The 21,494-nt window shown below is 40.5% G+C and overlaps 1 protein-coding gene across 7 annotated transcripts in view; it reads left to right on the top strand.

Moving 5' to 3' along the window:
• Positions 1-21,494, top strand: part of MYO1B (myosin IB) — a 163,264-nt gene that overhangs the window by 57,418 nt on the left and 84,352 nt on the right. For all 7 annotated transcript variants that reach the window (XM_054566712.1, XM_054566714.1, XM_054566711.1 and 4 more), the window contains exon 4: positions 18,118-18,212. In XM_054566712.1, the coding sequence (XP_054422687.1) occupies positions 18,118-18,212 (95 nt within the window). The remainder of the gene's footprint in view (positions 1-18,117; positions 18,213-21,494) is intronic.

Raw genomic sequence — 21,494 nt, 5'->3', positions numbered from 1 at the left:
ATGAAAGATATTTTTCCTGAAAGTTTGGACCAAAAACGTGGGTGCACAGTATACACGGAAGTGCCTTATACGGCAAAATATGGTAGTTAGTGTGTTGCATGGCATCCTGTTTATTTTAGTTACTAGGATCATTTGTTCATTTTAGTAGGGTTGCTGACTATTTGATAACTTAACTCATGGGTACCATGTAAAGCAAGGCTCTGCATAAATTTAAACATGAGTTCAGCAGTTTAATTTAGAAAGAAAGTCTCAAATATTTTTTCCTTGTACTGACTGTTATCATTGCATTTCCACATTTCCACTTAATCTGATTAAAATGGAAATGGGGAAGTGCACGTGCAAATTGTGGACTCATTTTTCATATTTCTGTTGTAATTCTTTTTCTAGTGGCATACTGGTTTATTATGAACAAAACCTTTGAGAAGTGTCTCATTTTATTGCTGTTGTTTATAGAAGTAGTTAATGTGAATATTTGAAGATGTGTCTAAATGCTTTGATGGTTTATGGCAGTAAGTCTCTTGGTGATCCAAGTCCCATATTATTGATTTTCTTAGAACCAATATATTTATTAAGAGTTTTAGAAAATTAGATGCTGATCTCATTTATATTAATTCACATATTCCTCTATTGGGAATTATGTCAAAATGGTTCAAACCTGCTTTGAAACTTAAGCCAGGGAATGTTAATTTTTTTAGATTCAGTTCCTTCCAGGGGGATGGTAAATAAGTAAAAATCAATTTCCCCTACACTGGAGCATTTGAGTTGTGTTTAAGGACAGCTGTAATTAAAGTATTTTTTAAAAATATGGCTGTAGTTAAAGATGGAAGGTGAAGAAATATTAAAATTTTAGAAATTATTACACAAGAATTTTAATATTCCTTCTGACCAATAAATTTTAATTTTAAGGAGCAGTCTTAATTTTCATGGTGGGAAAACCAAAACCCATCCCATCACCCCCAGTAAATAATATCACTCCGTATTTTCATTTTATGTAATACAGATAATAAATTTTGACATTTACTTTCCCATTTATACCAGTCATTCTTTTGTTAAGTTTGGTCACGATCAATTACTTTGCTAAAATGCTTACAGTATATTCTCTACATAATTTTCTTGCATCCTATCAATCTGGGAAAATATACTTGTCTTTTGGTGAACACTTTCACTGCATACAAAAAGTTCCAGTTTATATATCTTTATGTGCTTCTTAAAAAGCTAATTATCTTCTTATGTGTACCTATCTTATTTTTCATACAACAGTATCTCATTTTTGGAATAGACTAAATTTTCTACTTTCTTTGAATGGCACAAGATTACCAAAATGAACATTTTGCTCTTTGTGTCACTGTTAATATTTGTGCATTGATGTACCCAAAGAAACGTATGATTAAAAATCATTGTTAACTAACTCTTTGAAGGCATTAAACAGAGCATAAAAGTAGCGTAGTTAAAATAGGATTCTGTTTAATCCTTAAGCTAGACACACACTTATATATTGGGGGTATTGTACTCATTCTCTGTTGCGGGGAGTGCTGCGCAGGGCACTGCTGCATCTGAGGGTTACTGTCCGGAGCCAGCTGAGGAGGGAGCGGGGCTCTGAGTCCCACAGAGCCGGTCCCACGGTTGTCATGGGTGAGCTGTCGCAAACACTTCTCTCTTTGCCAGGAGAGGGGCCATTGCTCTTCCCTCTAGTGGAGAAGGCCCCGCACTCCCCAGTCCAAAAGCGTTTATTGAGAACCATGTGCGCAGGAGTATACAGCAAAGCTCTTCAATCAATGTCAAAAGACTATGTTTACAGAAAACAGATAGAGATCATAGATAGCAATTGGAGGAACACAGGAGATCTGCCTCAGGTCAGGGTCTATGAATAATGTAAACCTCCTTCCCAGTAGGAGCCGGTTATCATAGATTTTGAGGGAAGAACAAAGCACAAGCTTAGAGGAACTTACTTCTAGGCCTGATGCCCTGCCCTGCTTCCCCCTCCCCCGCCAAAGCCCCCCCCTCCCCAGGCCAAGCACTTGATCCAGGTTAGGGCTGTACCTGCCTTTAGTATGTTTCAAGCCTGAGCCGGGTGGTGGGGTAGAGTCACCAAGAGATAACGAGACTTCTTTCCGATAGAATGAGGATTCCTGCCATATCCAAGCTGAGCTGAGGGATTTGGGCCTTTTTGCCCTCTCTCTGTGTCCCCCAAGTCCTTGTCTGCTGCCCATACTGGCTATGTCTGTCTTAGATCGTCCCTCCTTGTGAGGAATCTTACCCGTCTTTGACTATTAACCATCACAGGGCCAAGCAGGGTGATATGAGGGAGGCAGGGGCTGCGCCCCTGTCAGGGGGACAGGTTTCGTCTCCTCAGTGGCCTGTGTTCTCAAGGCCTCCTTGATTATTTCCAGCCTTGGGGCCCTCTTGCCTGTCTACAGTCCCTGAAACCAGATGGGGTGTTTCCCAACAGTTCTCTTCTTGGAATGCCCCTCTCCATTGTCTGCCTGTCTGTCTGTCTGTCTGTCTCTCTCTGTCTCTCTCTTCTCCCCTCCCTCTCCCCAATATGTCTCTCTCAATTTCTCTGTCTCTCCTGCCCCCTCCCCACTTGCCCCCCATGTCCTCTTCTTCACCTCCTTCAAGTTTTGCTCACATGTCACCTTCTTAGTCAGTTCCTCTGTTGTCATCCTTTCTAACGGTGCAGGCTGCTTTCCTTTTCTGTCCTGTCCACCACTCGCCTTCCCTCTTGCCCGCTTTCTTTCTTGCTCTCTTTTCACCACCTTCCAGCGTTCTATACTTGTTTATTGCCTGCCTTCCCCTTCATCCTACCCATAGAATGTCAGGTCCTGTGGTCGCTGCTGCATACCTAGTGCCTATACAGTGGCTGGCACAATACAGACAGTCTGTAGCATCAGTTAGATTCAATAAACCTTTAATTACATGTTCAAAAACATCTTATGTCCTACATTATGCTAAGTGAAATAAGCCAGTCAGAGAAAGACAAATACCATTATGATTTCACTCACATGTGGAATCTAATGAACAAACTGAACTAACAAGGAAAATGGGAACAGACTCATAGATGGAGAGCAGAATGGCAGCTAGTGGGTGGGGGAGGAGAGGGGGGAGAGAGATTGAGCAAGAAGGAAAGAGGACTCGTGGACATGGACAAAAATGTGGTGATTGCTGGGGGGAGAGGGTATAAGGGGACTAAATGGTAATAGAAAAAAATACAATAAAGATTAAATTAGAGAACGCTTTAGAGAGAGGTAGCATGTGCAGTGGCCCTGTGGTGCAAAAGAAGCAAGGGGCATTCAAAGCTACACTTGATTTCAGAGACTGCTGGAGGAGGAAAGCAAAGAGGTCAGTGAGAAAGGCTGAAGAGTCAAAGAGAAACTCAATCTTGCAGGGCCAAGTAAAGATTTAGACTTTGATCCTGAGAGCAATGGGGAAGTGTCCAATATTCTCCCGGCCCTCCCAAATCTAGGTAAGCAATCCTCTTCTCTTAGATATTTATTCCCTGACAGATTTCTACCACAGTTGGGATTAGGAAGCTTTGGACATGGTACACATTCAATACATGTTCACCGAACCAATGAATAAATAAATGAACAAGTAAAACACCCGTGGCCAGGTTTGGGGCATTTTTGGTGACTTCTAAGAAATTCTTCCTTGCACATGTCCTTCTTGAACTTATTCCTGTTTGCTCTTGGCTGAGCCTTCTTGTATAATTAACATAAAGATCTTTGGAGAGAAAGAATACAACAACAAGAACAACAACAACAACAATCTGATGTTCTAGATGTTTATATCCAAAGATGAAGCCAAATTGTAAAGCCTTTGTTTGGTATCTTAGTTTGGTATTTAGTGACTTATGCAAAAAAGAATAAAAAAGAAGAATTTCAAATGGCATAATATAATTTTTTAAATGTAGGAAACAACTTCTTTAAATATTCGTAACAGAAGTTATTCAAGTATGAGATGTAAGTGTATAGTGATATGTTGCAGCTAAATATTTACAGATTAATTTGTGCTGTCAATAGAATTATCCATGGGTGTTTATGTGAATAGCAACGAAGAATTTATGAATGGGAAATATTTAATTTTAAGGTTCCTTTCAACTCTAAAATTCTATGGAGGTATATATACATATATATGTGTGTGTATATATATATATATATATATATATATATATATATATATCATCCTCCTGTTTAAGAAATTTGTGGTATATTTTAGGAAAAAATTTATTAGAAACTTTTTCTATTGTTACTGAATGACAGGTTTGCTTCAGTTGTTCTGAACAGCTAGGTAATGGGTGTGTGTGGGGCCATTTCATTCTTTAGGGTTTCTGAAGTTGGTCTGAATTTGAGGAGTTGAGGATTAGTTTACATTTAGATTTGAAGTCTGGTTTTCTCTTTCTTCACTTCATCAACAGGGCACTTGTGACAGAAACTCTTCTTATCAATGTGGTAGTGTACCTGAGAGGCCTTATTTACAGGAAAAAGAAGGCAAATGTTTTTCAGTTTTCTTTAGAGAGAGAACTCTCAAGAAATAAGTCTTAACTCTTTTTGAGTTACGAGTGACCAAGATTGGGTTTATTCACACTGGAGACCTTAGTGAATGGAAGGAACAGTACAGTTTCCTTAGCACATGCCTCTTTTTAAGTATCTCCACAAAAGTGTGTAAGGGAAGGATCCTCTTAGAACTGACATGAAAGGACAGTTAATACTGGATTTTTACAGAGGAGGTGAGGTGTTTGGAGGTTGGTGATGGATTAGGGGATAAAGCATGGAATTGAGAATGCGTAAGTAAATACAGAATCCATGCCGACAGTCACGCATTCAGAGTTTCTATTTCCATAACACGAGGCAGGGCAGTAGCCTTTTAGTTTCTCAGTGTTGCTATAATTTCTAAATTGTAGTTTTTTTATTTTGGAAAACTTGTGTCTACCTGCTTGCGCACTGAAAATTTCTCTAGATTTGTGAATAGTTTAGAATATTACAGTTTTAAGTGAATAAATGAAAAATTTCTGGAAAATTGCTTTTCTTAGATAGATCTATCTACATACCTACCTAGCCATCTATTATCCGCCCATTGATCTTCTCTCCCAGCTCTTCCCACCCCACAAAAAGAAACAAAAAGAAGAGCTGTACATGTATGCATGGATTTTAGTCAAACCAGTTGCATTATTTGTTCTTTTATAGTTCAAAAATGTGTGAGAAATATGAATGGGAGCTAATTATTATATCTCCTCCATTGAAAATTGACTGGAGGCATGTTACTGTTTTATAGCCACTATTATAAAATAAGTAGTTTTTTTAAAATGTCAGAGCAAAGGAAGCAGAATAAATGAGACCCGAGTGAAAGTTAACACTACGATGTCCTCTATGGTTCTTGAACTTAGATTTTTCATTTCCTTGTAGTTAAAACAAAAAGGGAAATATGACCAGTTACACCATTGTTTTTGCATCTAAGATCAAAACACTTGAGTAGCTCAGGAGAAGCAAAGTTTTCCTTATCAGATAGGTTCAAAAGAGATTTCTCTTACGGGATTTATGATGCGAAGGATGTTGATCAGTACTTCCCAAAATTTCCATGCAGAAAATAGAGCAGTGAATTTAATGCAGCTGCTTCTTAGGCTACTTCGCTAAGTGGAAGCAGAGAATGTAACACCAAAGTGCGATTTAGGAAAAGCAAATCTATTCAATGTATAAGCCATCCTGGGCTGCTCAGTGATACTGCCACAGAATTTGGTCATAACCTATGCAGTATGGGGAAGAGGGAATGAGACATCAACTCCTCAGGTGATTCCAATGTGTGTCCAAGGCCAGGAACCACTGGTACAAGTACCTAGCTTATTAGTGGTTTGACTGACTCAGGAATACAAGGAAAGAGAGATTGCATTTTGTCCTTCGGGCGGTACTCTGTGACAGTTTTGTGTATTTCTTTGTTTCCTGTTTTCTCATTACTGGGCTTTGGATGAAAGGTGATCTACAAACAAGCTGAGGCTGTGCTCCCTGGAAAGAACCCAGAGTACACATACTCTGGTTTCAATAAAAGACAGAGTGTTAATTTTGAAACCCACTGAGTAATAGGTTGGGCTGTCATCATTTTACGAAAATTGAGGAAGTGAACCTCTGCTTGTTTGAATAGATGGCTCCCTCCTGTCTGTGGAGGTGTGGGCCATAAGTCATGGCAAAAAGAAGATTCCCTAGGCTGGAACTAGTTTATGATGGGGATTGGGCAACTGTGGCGGGTGTAGGCATGGTCCCAGTCTTTGAGCCTGAGGAGTTATTGCAGAAATTGGTATTTTCTGAGTCACTAGGTATTGGAAGTACCTATATTTGGAGAGAGCAGTTGTGTGTGTTCTTTATTAAAAACTCTAAACAATAAGGTTAGGAACCATAGAATATTTGTAGGAATTGGGATTCCCTATTTGAATGAGTGTTCATACAAATTGCTGGGATGTTTTTCTGCAATAAGTGTTCACAGTTCTGAAACCAAATGAAAAATGTGGCTTTGTCTCTGATTTTTGTACATTTCCTCCTCAGTCACTAAGCCTGCCATTGGCAAATAAAAAACTCTATCAAGGATTATTTAGCCTCACTTTAGGACATGTCACTAAGCTGATTGGCTTCAACAGCACGTAAGATCTCAATGGCAAAAAGACACGTGGGCGAGGGACAGAAGGTTACTATAGTGCTACGGTTTTCCTAGGCAGTCTTCTAACCAGCCTAAGTTATAAAGATTTAATGGGGAGTCTTTGAAGATTATTGGTGTATTCAACAAAAATTTTGAGTGCCGCAGCCCTGCAAGTTCCAGTGATTTTCTAGGTGCAGAAAATCTGCTCTGAGGAGCATAAATTCTAGAACAGTGAAACTCTGTGCCTTCTTCCAGGGAGGTGGTCTGTCATTGGAGAAACAGAGGGGACTGTGTTGGAGGACTCTTGAGAGGCAAGGTAGAGGGTGAGCCTTGATCTTCAGGGTCTGGAGAGCTGAGGCAGCTTTGTTTTCAACGGGATACTTGCATCAGCCAACTGTGGAAATAGCTGTAATTGCTCTTACCTCTAAGTTCAAGATCTACGAAGGTGCAAATATAATGACCGCCTTTCTAAAGCAGAAGAGTTCAGGCAATCATTTGCCTTTGTCTTCAAATAAAATCTGTATAGACTAGCCTTAGGGAGAACTGCTGAATACTTAGTAATATCCTAATGAAGAATTTCAGCTCAATGATCTAAAATAGATTCCCATTTCTTTTTAACTTTCTTCTCTGAGTATTTTAAATCCATAGAGTTTTTTCTTTTTAAATACATAATGTGCACTTACATATGCATATTTGAATAACATTTGTTTAGATTTCTTCCCTACTTGGTTATTTATAAATAGTTGGTAAACGAACATAGACTTTGAAAATGTCGTACATTATTTTTGTCAATTTTCTTGCATGAATAGGAGACAAGACTGTGTTAGGATTCATTCCACAAATTTATTCTGAGCATATACTGTATCAGGCACTGAGATGATGAATCATGACTCCTGTCCTCAAGGGAGAGAAACTGTAAGCAAAAAAAAAAAAAAAAAGTCTTCAAAAATCAAAGCACAGATTTTGTAGATATATAGGCAAGGGACTTCTACAGCAAGGGGACTCCTCGAGGGCTTTCCAGCAGAAGGTGCTGTAGGGGACAATGGACCAGAAGGGGAGCGGGCAGGGAAGGGGAGCCAGGAGCGGTGGGCCAGCTCCTGAGGGGGAAGGGCTTTGCTGGTTTTGTAATCTGTAGCACAGGCCTCCTAGAGATTGGATTCTGCAGAGTGGCTTGCCTGGCTTTGGCCTCTCTGTGTAACCAAAAACCACTCTGGATTTACATAAAGGAAGTTAGGGTCAAGATTTTGTTTGAAGATAGAAGCTTGTCTTGAGCTTGTATTATGTGAAAGAACTGAGAGAGCTTGTATTATGTGAAAGAACTGAGACCCCGCACTCTGCTTAGCCCTCCGGATTCAAGTGTTGGTGTGCAGAGCGCCTTGGGGCAGGGCCTGCTCTCCTCTGGGCCTCTCTTCCTCCCCTAAGGAGGCCTTTCAGGACTTCTTAGTTTCTCAGTTTGGTCTTTAAGGATCAAGTCTTTATCACCCTGCAGGCAGGTGGTAATAAATGCTAACTGCTAGCTTGCTGATCTGAGTGTTTCTCTCAAATATGTATGTGATCTGTGTATGTGACATTTTCAGCAAAGTCTCATCTTGTGCCCAATTTGCAGACGTTGACGTGGCTTAAGAAAACTTGAAAGCAGATGTTTGAGTGCTCAGTATTTGGGTTCACATTGGAGCTTTGCTTTCTGTGTGTGGCGGTGTGCTATGCCTTGCTTCTGACCCCTTTGTTCAGGTATCATGTTCATAAAGTATCAGGGCATTTTATGTATCAACATTAAATCCTTCTCTAGCAGTAACAGGAGCTCCCAGCATTGCTGTTTCATCATCCCCTGCCTAGCGTCCTGGGCCAGCCTCAGGGTAAGAGTAGTGTGGAGAGCCAGGGAAACTTGTCCAGGAAGGAGTGACCTGTTTGCATTTTAGAAGGAGCAGCATTTCAGGGAAGCCAGCCTGCAGGCCCAGTGGCATATGGTATTTTTGGTTTACCCATTCTTATGTGGCCACTTTGAAGCCATTTTTTAAAGGCAGACATTATAACATTTTAAAAAGGAACACAAAAATAGTAACCAGACACTGTGTAGAACAGACCTGCTGGCATCTTGAGCCTTCTTCATCTTATTGTTGAAGCTCCTTCCCTAGGTTGGGGATCAGGGAGGGGTGGGAGTGGGAAGCTTCTGGAAGACACCCCAGATAAGGAGTGGTCATGCTTTGACCTCACCAGGTCTCTCGAAGGGCGCGGTCAGTCACTCCGAACCTGGAGCCTGTGCGTTCTCTTAGGGGACTTCTGCTTGATGGTCTGATTCACAGTCCTTTGATCTCCTCCCTTCAAACACTTAGTTTCTTTTTAAAATTAAGGTATAGATATGGTTGTGTAATAACAGAAGTCAGTTGGTTTTTGTTTGGAATTCCAGAGGGAAGATTTCTGCATTTTGTCTGTGCCCTGAATTTGCAAACCTCGTGAATAGGTGCTTCTTAGACCCTGGTGTGTGGCAGTGAAGGAGCCTCTGGCCTTGTTAGGATCCCTTTCTTCAAGTCCAGACTGGCCAGGAAACCCTCAGACATGCTTCCAGCACTTCTCCGGTGCTTCAGCAAAATAATGCATTGTACTTCAATCAGAGTACGCCCTGGAACCATAATTTTGGAGCATAGGAATGACTCAAACTTGCTTTGAGTTTTAACACATTTGGGGGAAAAAACTTCATTACAGAGGCACATGAAAGCAAGAAGTTACACCTGGTTGCAACAAGGGTAGGATTAGGAGTGGCGAGTCCTGCTAATGACAAATGCCAGATTTTGACAGCATTGTATCAAGATGGCTTATGAGAGTGTCCTGCCTGGGGATGGAAAACTCCTTTATGAGGAGCTCAGGTCAGAAATGGGGAACTTGTCTAAGGCAAAAAAAACAGAAACAAACTAGTGATGGAGACAAGAGGAAGGGATGGATTCGAAAGGTGCTCGGTGCCTGGAAGAAAGAGAAGCAAATTTTAATTCACAAATACACATCCCCCAAATGTCAGTATCCCTTTCATGCTTTAGGGAAATGTTTTTTGTTGTTGTTTTGTTGCTTTTTAGTTTTTGGTAAGCTTCATAGACCAAGTGACTTGTCCTCAAATGACTCATTTATTGTCTAGTTATATAGTAAATGATTTCTGTAGACTGAGCACTTTAGGGCAGGGATGATAGCCTTTGTGTTCTATCTGCCACTCCCTGGCACATAGTATGTTTGTTGAGTTAGTGAATACTCTTAAAATTATTTCCAAAATGTTTCCTCCCTTACAACATTATGTTATGAATTCAGGTATAACCAGAAAGTGTTAATTTTATTTTGTCAATTGACTTTCTTTCCTCCACAATAATATATACAATCCCAGACATTCCATGGTATATCCACAGTGGTCTGTGCGTGTGTGCGTGCGTGCGTGCGTGCGTGTGTGTGTGTGTGTGTGTATTACACATACATAGATTTTTCTGCATCTGTTTATAATCCAGCATCTTGTTAATATTTGTTGATTTCATTGGATTTTGCATCCATTCCATGAAATGGTGGCAGATACCACTCTCTAAAATGTGGATAGATTTGCGACCTTGGTTCTATAAGACCAGCTTAGCCTTTCAATCCTTAACCGAGTGCCTGCTTCATTCAGACACCGTACAGGGTCTTTTATAAACACCCACTGCACAGTCCTGTGAGGCTGGAAGCACAGACCAAAACTTGAAGTTGATAACCTTTTACTATTGCCCACTCCCTGTTCTCTGCATTTTTAAAAAATGACCCGAAGCAGCATGTAACCTGGGGTTCCCATTCATATACCACCTCCACGCAGTGCCTTCTGTGATGACCGCCAGATTTCTCTGCACTTCTTCGGTGCCCTACAAGGCCTCCAGTGCAGCGCCTTGTAGTGTGGATGAACATCCCTGTGTCTCACCTTCTACTGGAGGGAAGCTGAGACCCTCTTTATTGCGTCCTGTGTAAGTAGCAGGCACTTGGGGGCTGTCAAAGTCAGATGATGCAAAGTGGCTTACATTTGAATGTTGTAAACACGAAAGGCTCCCTTAACTGAACAGTTTATTTGGGATGTGGAAGTGAAGTAGCTTAGATCAGAACTTGTGTTTTTAAAGTTAGACAGAGATAAAGACACCCAAAGTGGCACTCAAGGTGGCACATTTTTAGGCTCTACATCAGTAGGAAACAACATTTACCTGAAAAATCAGTTAACATTTTGAGAACTTGAAATTATTTTTTTCTTTAATGAGTAAATTAAGTCCTAAGGAAAATTATAAAGGCCTTTGGAGTAACTTCTCTTGGAAATAGATGTTTCCAGGACTTAGTTGCCGTTAATAAAGTAATAAAAACCAATTATGAAATTAATTGAAATAAGGTATATTGCCCCCCCAAATTGGAAAGAATTGTGTTACGAATTTGTTTTTAATTATATTTACTTTGAACAGAAAGGGCTACAACACTGTGTTACACTGTGTAATTATTATTCTTATGAGTCAGGTAATAAAGATGATTGTTGATATTCTTTTGTTAAAAAAGATACTAAATATACTTTACGGGCTTATTGAATTTGAATTAAGAGCCTGATTGTCTCTTTGTTCTTTTCCTCAAATCAGGTGTGTTTTTGTTAATTTCTGGACAGGGGAAATAACATAATTTCCTTCTTGCTCTTTGTGTCTTCCCTGCCTCTGCCCTTGCGCATGCCCCAGGACTCAGGTTTTGCAGCTTTCCCTGACATGCCTGCCTCAAGAAAAGTCATTTTTTCCTTTTCTGAATGTTGTTAGGAGATGGCTGGTGTGTTAGTTACCTTCTCACACTCCCTTTATTGGGGAGGGAGGTGGAACTTAAGTGTCTTTCTGTGAGATTATAAGCTTCTAGAGGACAGATTCCCTTCATCATCATCCTTAAAGCCCATGGTGGTGAGGACCTTGTCTCATAGCTCCTTGGGAACCCCGCCCTTGTGGATATTCTCCTGCAGCCTCCACAGACTGTGCCATTTTCATTATTGGGGATTAATTCAAGATAGTAGTACCATTCACACTTTGTTAATTTGTGAGATAAGACCCATAGCAGCACTCGGCCTCTTTGCTCTTGACTGCTTGCCAAGCCCAAAGCAGGACGGTGCCTCTGTGGCAGGCTTTCCCCCTGCGGTGATTTGTGCTCAGGGCACCATTTCTGGAGGAAGTTCTCAGCAGCATGGTAGTGCTACTAAATTCCAGAGAGCAGCTTCCAGGCCCTGAAGGCAGATGTTTCCTCCTTTCTGCTTTCATATCTCCTTCTTGGCATAATTTAGTCTCTCCGAGCCTCTTATCTGCTTCCTAATGCATGTCTCCAGTACCTGGCGTTTGCAGTCCACCTTTGAAAAAGAGTCACCTCTGGCCGGTCTGTCTTTCTTTCAGTCTCCAGCAGGAGGGTGTGTACGGGGCCTGGGGACTCTCAGCCAGCCGGCCCTGCGCTGGGTAGCCTTGCGGAACTCCAGCAGGGTTTTGATAATGATCAGGCCCATGAGGTTGGAAGGATTTGGGTGTGCCCCAAAGGTTCTTCCTCACAAAAGGATTATAAATAAAATTTCTAAAATCTTGAAACAAGATTACCCTTTATGGGTTCTTTGCTGTTTGTATTGGATTGTAATTGGCAAATAGTTTGGGACTTTTAGAAATAAAGAGCTTTGTAAATTCTAATTAATTATTCAGGACTTCTGTTGTTCCTCAAAACATTATAACATATGTGAGGTATTTTATCCAAAACATTCAGATAGGGGATTTTTGTCATCTTAGTGGTTACGTGCATTTGACTGTCAAGATTAAAAAATATTTTTGAGTAACCCATTAAAATATAATGAGGACCTGGTATACATTGATTGAGGTTGACTCAGACAATCTGAAATTTCACAAAAATACTGCGGAGTCTGCTTTTAGAAAACCAATCTAATTCTAAAGGAAGAAAAACATTTGTGACTTTTGGTCATGTACTCTTTTAAAACCTGACTTTTGAGCTTTATTTGATGTTTCACTGTTGTTATTTCAGAACAGATGTCACCTTAAAATGATTAATCTCTGATGAGATTATTTCTGTTTTATAGCCAATAGAAACAAACCTTTTCAATTACGGAGCCAAAAGAAATCAATGTGTAGCTACTCATGTTTAGGATAGAAGAATGTATATGAACTTAAAAAACTTAGTGTTGATAAACTATTCTTTAAAGAATGATTGTAGCTCATTTAAAAGATAACTGTGTCCTCTGCACTCTGCTATACATTATGCCACGGCATATCATCTTCCTTATGTTGAGATGGCACTAGGGACATTCTTGACTTTAGACATATAAAGAGAAAAGTACAGTGTAGGTTTTTTGGACCAATTGTTTTTGCATGGTATGTCTTTTTCTGTCTTCAGCCTATCCATGTCTTTGTATTTTAAGTGTGACTCATGCAGGCAGCGTTAATCGGCTTTTGCTTTTGTGTCCATTCTAACATCCTCTGCCTTTTTTAATTAGAGCATTTAATGTAATTATTGATGTGGTTGAATTTAGGTCTACTATTTAATAATTTACTTTCTGTTGGTCTCCTTCCGTGTCACTCTTCTGCCTTCTTTTGGATTATTTTTGTTTGTTTGTTTTTAGAATTACATTTTTATTTTTCAGTTTGTATGTTATAGCTCTGTATGTTATTCTAATGATTATTCTAGCTATTGTAATATACATTCTTAACTTTTGGGGATCTTTTTAGAGTTAATATTGTACCACTTTATGTAAAATGTAGAAACCTTGCAACCATTTAGGTCTTTTACCCTCCATCTTTCCTCAGTTCTGTTCTTTATGTTTGGTTTCATATTTTTTCCTTTTTACTTTATAGTGTATGTTTTGACCATTGCCATTTATTTTGAAGAGAGGCTCACTTTTTTTTTTTTTTTTTTAAATCTTTCCTTGCTTCAAGGCTTGGATTGTTAGGAATGCTTAGCAATGTTGTTGCTATGAGAAGATGACTGTATTGTTCTAAACATATTAATTTACCATGTTTATATTGGCATAGGACATGAATACAATAAATTCTCCAAGATAAAAAATTATAGTTTTCTGTACCAAATAACTATAAAGACTTAATTTTTTAAAGTTTTCCTTTAAGATGTGATAAGGAGAAAAATTTGGTGGAAGGGCATAAGACTAATTTATCAAGGTGATATTTTTCAAGTGGGTGAATGTTTTCTGAATTATAATAAAGACAATGTTAAATATACATACATCTACAGTAGCATTTTACAAGGAAAGCCAACATTGTGCTTCTCCTTAAAAACAAACAAGCAAGCAAAGAAAGAAAACCTGTCAAGGTTACCATGCAAAAGATACCACACGTAATTCCTTTTCTCTTTTTCTTTTTCTTTGGCATCATTCTTTTACGTCAGCCCTTGGTTGAGTTCAATATGAAGTTAGAAATGGGCGGAACACTTGGAGGTTAGGAATTTTTTTAAATACCTCTTTTTGTTACTTAGTTTTAGAAACACCCAGTTTTTAGGGCTAAACCAGAGCAGAAATGGAAAGAGATAGTGGAGATTTGTAGATCTCAATTGTGGATGAGAATTTGGAGACTGCGCTATTTTAGGAGGGTTAAATTCCGCAGCAGAATTTCCCTAGTGTGACTTGAAAGTGGTGTTTTAGGAGTCAAGATTGAAAGAAAGGGGATACCATTTTGAGTGCTTGTGAAGAAAAATACATGAAATCAAAAGGTAGAGACAGTTATCTAAATTCAGGGAAGTTTCCCGAGACAGATTTTGTTCTGTTAACTGCTTTGGCTAATGGAGATGACAGACTGCAAGTCCTCAGAATGGACGAGCCTGCTTTAGCAAATGATTTTTCCTGTAACTCATCAGGGAGAGCCAGAGAGACTGAAAAATACGGGCATGTCTGGGAGAGCATAAGCTTTAGGTCGTGGTGGTGATGTCAGATCATCTTTCCTGCTTTGCAGTGGAGGTGACATCAACCTAGTAAGACAGCGGCAGGGTGGGGGACAGAGGGTCCGGGGGAAGCAGCCCTGCTGGTGCCCTTGATGGCCATGAAAGTGGAACCACTGTGGAGATTAACATTCTGAACAGAAATAAGATGGAGGAGGAGCATAAATACCAGCTAGATAATTTTGAACGTGCAACCCAGCATTCCGCCCTGACAGAAAATAACAGATGAGCCCCGAACCAAACTTCTCAAACCTAAAAGCGATAGGTACAGCTGTTTGGAAACATGCAGTAAACATGGTGTTGGGATGGTTTGGTTCTCAATGAACAGCCGTTGAGCTGATCTGGAAATGAAGGGGAGACTTGCATTCGGTGTCAGTCTGTCTATTCTTAGAGCTCAACTATAGGACAGAAGAAGTGGATAAAACCATGCTCTTGATGTGGTAAGATAAAAACCATGCTTGCCCCTTATGTTATCATCATTATATGATAATAAACCATTCATTTTTGTGCGTGGTAAATAACAATGCTGACGTGTTCACAAAATAATGCAAAGCATATGGGTCACAACTGTTTTTAAGTAAAAACTTCTCTAAAGATTTATTTAGGTTCCTTAATTACAGAGTGGTTTGGAGGACTGGCATGTGGTTTCAGTTTATGGTTGTAAATGTTGGCCTTAGTGATGGTACACGCAGATGTTGTCAGAGAGAAAGAACAAGACTGGGACAGGGGCTTGCGTCGTTCTGGGCCCGCCCTTTCGTCATTTCTTGAAGCAGTGAACTCAAGGTCTGTGTTCACACAAAATAAGTATGAGGACATTCATGCCATGCTTAGGATGGGTATGCCAGTAGTACAAGCCAGTTTTCCCAGCGATTGAGTGCTGAAATTGGTGCATTTCTATGGCAGTTTGGAATCAGAGCTCTATAGGGTCCTGAAAGAATAACAGTCTCTGTTAGCCTTTATCTTACGTTGAAATATACTCTTCTACAGATGAGTCCAGCACAGTTTTGGGGACAACAATTAAGTATTTCTGGACAGACAAGAAAAAAAACTAAATGTTCAACTTTGGTGTTTTGACTCAAAGGACACCCATGGAAGGGTCATTGTCACCTTCTGAAGCCTATGTGTGCATATGCATGCATGTGTGTGTACACACAATCATACATGGTTATCCATGTTAGAAGTAGTTTTGCATCATCTGGGATCTAGTAACAATGTAATATGTAAAGCTGAACCGTAGTCCTAGAAGCCTTGGAAAAGGCCTGAAGTAACCAACACATGAAGAGGTTGGCGAGTGTGTGTGGTCGGGAAGTTCATTTGTATGCCCTAACGTGCTTTCCTGCGTTTCTTGCCAGTGATGATTGTGATAGTGGCATCTCCGAACCATTGTCTGGAGGTGGAAGGAGTGGGAGGGGAGGGAGGCTAACAAGAAAGCTACGCAGGGCTTTCCTTCCCTGCATGAAGGTCATAGAAGAATTAGATTTCCTGTTTATTGTACTTCATGGAGCTCACTGCAGTAGCGACTTTGGCAATACTTAGAGAGAATCCACTAATTCATTTGTTCGTAATTTGGTATTGGCGGCGTCTCCTGTTCATAGATCTGTGGATGGAAGGAAAGCTTGTGCCCGAGGAGCTTACACTCCGGGAGGGGGTCCGAGTGTGCATAACCACTTAGAATACAGAAAGATTTCAGACATTCCTGAGGGCTCTATCCCTTTATAGTACTTTCATACACTTTTATTTAATCATCTAATCTAAAGCACGTGGCTCCATTTTCCTTTTTGTACGTGAAGAAACCGAAGTTCAGCCGGGGTAAATGACGCGAGGTCATATAGTTGGTAAGTTGTGATACACAGTATTTCCAAGGGCAGGTTATGACCATCCAGAGGAGAGAATGTGGGCATCTCATGTCACCTTTCAGCCTTGGATCATTTCCTTTAAGGGGGCTAACACTGACTTCACGGAGTGATTTAAGGGTAAATCTCATTATAAATACAAGAGCACTTCGCTCAGCTCCTGCTGTATTGAAGGTTCTAGTAAGTTGTTGATGTTAAGGGCTCCACACATGTTCTGAAGGAAAGTCAGAGTCCTCGATTGAAGGGCGCTCTGTCGTCTGGTCGGCCAGAGTTAAACTCTTCCTGTACCCCCAGCCCTTCCTGCCTCCAGACAGGTTTTCCTCACGGGCGCCCAGTGGCCCGGCGATGGGCCCAGATGCAGAGGTGGTGTAGACCCACGGTCGAGAGTGGGGTGGGTTCTGGCTCCACTCGGCGACAGGGCAGTGTTATCTCACTTCTTGCTTCCATCATGTTGATGGAATTGATAATAATTTATTTTTAGTAGGTGTCATTTCTAAAAATGAGTGAATGTGAAGTGCTTGGGGGCAGTGCCGGTGCATCTGATTACTGTGCCCCTGTGCCACTCCCCTGCCCACAGCCCTGGCGTGGGGCTCCCTATCATCTCTAGTCTTCTCTTGGGCGCTTGTGTCCCTCACATATGTGTGCCTTCCGGCAACTTAAAACTGCTCTGAACCTCACTTTCATTTTCACCTAAAAGCCCATCGTGTTGCAAATGAATTCTTTCCCACCTTCTAAGATTCTTGAGGTCCCTGTCAGGTGCTGTAATATTTTGCACATAATCTTTATCGTTGCACTTGTCTTGCTGGTTGCCATTTTCTCTCTGTATCTTTCTTTACTGCTTTTGACTGAGAACTCAGGAAGGACGGGATGAGTCTTAATTATCTTTATCTTTGTAGCATGTTCTCTACACAAGGTAGACTATCAGTAAGTACTGATAAATTAAGTAGAAGAGGAATTTTACCTAATTAAATAAATACATTATCATATTATCAAAATTATTTTTCAGTTAAGCTAGAGGGAGCAAAATTCATGCTATTAGTAAACTTTGAGGAGGGAAGGGTCAACATGTGGCCTGGCCTGGCCTAACTTGATAGGAGAGGCCTTTGCCATCGTAGGGCACAGTGAGAAGCTTGAGTGGCTGGGATGGAACAAGAACCATGGCAACCCATGGTGCCATTTGCCTCTGGACCTTACAATTTCAGTCGTTTGTGAAGGCAGTAGTTCTCTGTATTTAGCTTAGTGATGGTAATATCGGCTATTTGGTATTTGATACTGTTTTTCTAATGTTGGAACAGATTTTTTTTTTTTCTCATCATTTGAAACTCCAGTGTATTGTCCTGAAAAATCTCAGTATTACCCAGTTGTGGGCATGTGATGTAATATTTTCCTCCTTGGTTCTTGGGTTGCCTAGATTTTAATAAACTCAGCTGTAAGTATAGCATGTGTGTTAAATAAAGCATTGCTTTATTTAGAGTACAATAAATCACTACCATTTTGCTTCATTGAAAATACACAGAGAAAAGGTATCACGTGCTACAAAGGATGGATGGTTTATTTACTTAAAAATTTGAAGGAAATAAATTGAGATGTCTCAGCTTTCTATCTAAAGCACCTCAGTGGCCCTTTATGGGGCCTGTAGTTACATTTGACAAATACATAACAGTGAGCTCATTCTAAGGACTTTTTCTGTTTCCTGCAGCTTTGCCCTGTCAGATGAAGCCTACCGATCCCTGCGAGATCAAGATAAAGACCAGTGTATTCTCATCACTGGGGAAAGTGGAGCAGGAAAAACAGGTAAGACCACTTCTGGACAGCCTCACTTTCTCCCCTGGAAGGTAAAGGCTGCACAGAATGACAGAATGACCACAGCAGAGCAGACAGGTGCGGCTCATCATTTTGAAGCTGCGCAGGGCCACCAGGGGCTCCTTTGAGGGAGGCCACTGAGGTCCTGGCCACTTCCCTAGAGAATGCCAGATTATTGGGGCTTTGGGAGGCCACCACCTCAGCTTCTCCCTGCTCAAAAGTGAGGGACGGCACCAGGAAAATGTGGAATTCCACTCTAGAGAAGTTTTCCTCTGAAGCCTAAAGAATTGAGATTTTTGTATATATTTTTAGATGGACTGGCACCCTCCCTGTAAACCAAACCCCCAATGGAGGGATTAAACCTTTTCCCTTGTGCTTGAGTGAGGACGTGATTTTACACCGAGTGCCCAGCTACCTGGAAAATATCTAAAGAGCCGCACTCTTCGAGCCCAAACTTTACAGGTTAGATCTGCTGCTGTCAGTGCGTTTCCTTGACAGAGCTGATGAGTCCACAAAGGAGGAGAAAGATGGTGAGGGAGATGGTATATTCGTAACTGTTTCATCTTTAAAATGTTCTTTTTTTTTTTTTTTTAATTAAAACGTGGTCGACATACAATGGTACGTTAGTTGCAGGTTTACATCACAGTTATTCTACATTTTATGTACCTTATGATGTGATTGCCTCGATATGTCTAGTCACCCTCAGTAGTGACCATAATACAGTTATTGTGGTATTATTGATTGCATCCCCTCTGCTGTACATTATATCCCTGTGACTTATTTACAAAATGTTCTTGTGTTATAGCAAAAACTCTGATAATTGGTCATTTATACTAGTTTGCCAGAGTGGGATTTAAATGTTTCCACTTTCTTGGCTAGTTAGTTATCAGATTAATAACCTTGATTTCCCAATGATCCCCTCACGGATGATTCAGTCAACTGACTGAATCCATTTTGTTTAAAATCTCACTCTTTGCTTTGAAACGGCTTTTCCTTGTACCCTGTTCCTTCCTCCTCTTTCTTAAGGAATACCTTCTCTTTACCCTCAATGTAGCTAAAGACAGAACTGTTAGATAAGCAAGTCCAGCTCCCTTCTGGGAGCCCTTTGGAGACATAGTACACTGTCTGTGCAAAGTTGTGCAGGTTCCAGGCCCTGGATGGGCAGAAATGGAGGGAAAAGACTGGCATGTGAGACTCTAAGGTATATAACAGACAGCATAGTCGCATATCGTAGGATGTGATTTTAGTTATAGACCATCTAGTGTGGGGTCCTCCCCAGGGATAGGCAAACTCCCTCTTTTGTAGTGATGGAGGGCTCGCTGCTTTGTAAGGCAGCCTGATGCATTGGTCATACAGATCATAATACGCTGGGATCATCCCAGTTTGATTTTTCTCTTTACCCTCCTATCCAGATTTGATGGTCTCAATAAACAGGGCCACCAGTCCACCTAATTTCTTGAGCTGGAAGCATAAGTCATCCTTGATTTTTTTCATTTCCTGTCTCTCGCCCATGAAATCCATTTTCTAACGTTCTCAGTCCTACCTCTAGAATATCTCCTGCCAAGTTGTTTCTTTTTTTCATTGTGCCCACATGGAGACTCTAGTCCAAGCCACCAACCATTGTTTCCCTTGAATGCTGTTTGTAGTATATCTAACTGGTCTCTCCCTTCCCCCTGATGCTACTACCTACAGGCCCTGTTCAGAGACACCAGAATGATCTGTAGACATGAGCACTGGTTGATGCCCTTGGCTTTATTGAGATATAATTGACATATAACTTTGTGTAAGTTTAAGGTGTACCATGTAATGATTTGATACATGTTTGTATCATAAAATGCTTGCCACAACAAGGTTACTTACCACATTCACCACCTCACACAGTTACCTTGTGTGTGGGTGACGTTCAAGATTTACCTCTTTGTGTTTGTATATGTGGGATCTTTTAAGATTTATTCTCTTAGCAACTTTTAATTATATATTTTTTAAAAAAGCAAAACTGAGTGGGCTTATTTCTCGAGGTTCCCCATGATCTATCTCCTGTTTCTGCACCTTCCCCTCATGCTTTTCTTTCCCTCAATAATTGCCTCTCACTTTACTTTTCATTAAAAGCCTTATTCTTTATTATATATAGGCAATGTTTCATTATTTAGAGTTGCCCATCCCTTTTTAGTCATTCATCTGAATCTCTGGATATGAGCCCTTACTTGTATTTCCTCAGAAATTTGTGATATTTTTGGCTGTTCAGAACTCTTTTTCTCCCCCACTAGGAATTTTAAGAGGACACTAGTGTCTTAGGAGAAAGTTTTTGCCCGTTTTCTGTCACTGACCAGTTCTTTCTTATGAAACAGTATTAATTCTTTGCAGCAGTACCACTACTTGTTTGTTTCCAAGTTGACCAATGAAAATGGAAACAAAGCAAGTTAAAAACTTGTGTCCCTTGACATATTGGCATTTGTATGGGTGGTGAATGTCATACCACCTACCCAATCCTTTTAACTGTTTCTACAAGCCTATTTTTTCTTTTTGTTTATGCATAAGAGAAGAGATGAAAATACTCCTAAGCCTATTGATTTTTTTAGGTTTTTACTCATTCTTCATCATAACTAAAGATATACAGCGTGGGGCAAAAATAGGTTTACCGTTGTTTGGAAAATAATAACAATAATTAATAAATAATAATACAAGAATAAACTGTGTTTCATGTACTCACGACAATAAACCTACCTTTGCCTCACCCTGTACTTTCTGAGGGTTTGATTGTATCAATTTTTTCCTAAGTGAGTCATCAGATGGGGGTTGTGGTCACTGGTTTGATTCCTCTCGGCAAGTTCTTCATCCCCTTTGGAACATGTGCTTCAGGAAGACAGCACACCCACTAATTCGCGGTGTCAGTGTGTGACCTGCTGCGGCTCAGAGAGTGGAAACCACACGCTGGCTCGTGGCATGTGGATCCGTGTCCTGGTGCGCTCCTGCACTCCTCCTGAGTGGAGGTTGCCGGTACTGTCAGAAGGTTGGCGTTCATTCCTCTGTGAGGAAAACAAAAACAAAACCACTTCATTCCTTGGTGGCAGTCTAGTGACATGGAGTTCGTTCTTTTCTGTAGCTGTTTTCCTCTCGATATTTTTCTACTTAATTACTTGTCCTATTGACTTCAGTGTCCCATTCACTACTTGAAATCCTTTTCTCCCTCTTATTTTCCCTGGAGTGAGTCCTTCCTGGGATACTCTGCCCTCTGTCGTAAGCTGGATGATGGCGAGTGGCTTCTTTGGGCCG

Source organism: Pteronotus mesoamericanus, unplaced genomic scaffold (genome assembly GCF_021234165.1).
Source record: "Pteronotus mesoamericanus isolate MK-2021 breed Mesoamerican mustached bat unplaced genomic scaffold, CSHL_Meso_final contig_179, whole genome shotgun sequence".
NCBI lineage: Eukaryota > Metazoa > Chordata > Mammalia > Chiroptera > Mormoopidae > Pteronotus > Pteronotus mesoamericanus.
The sequence above is the reverse complement of the archived record's forward strand: the minus strand, read 5'-3'. Positions and strand labels throughout refer to the sequence as shown.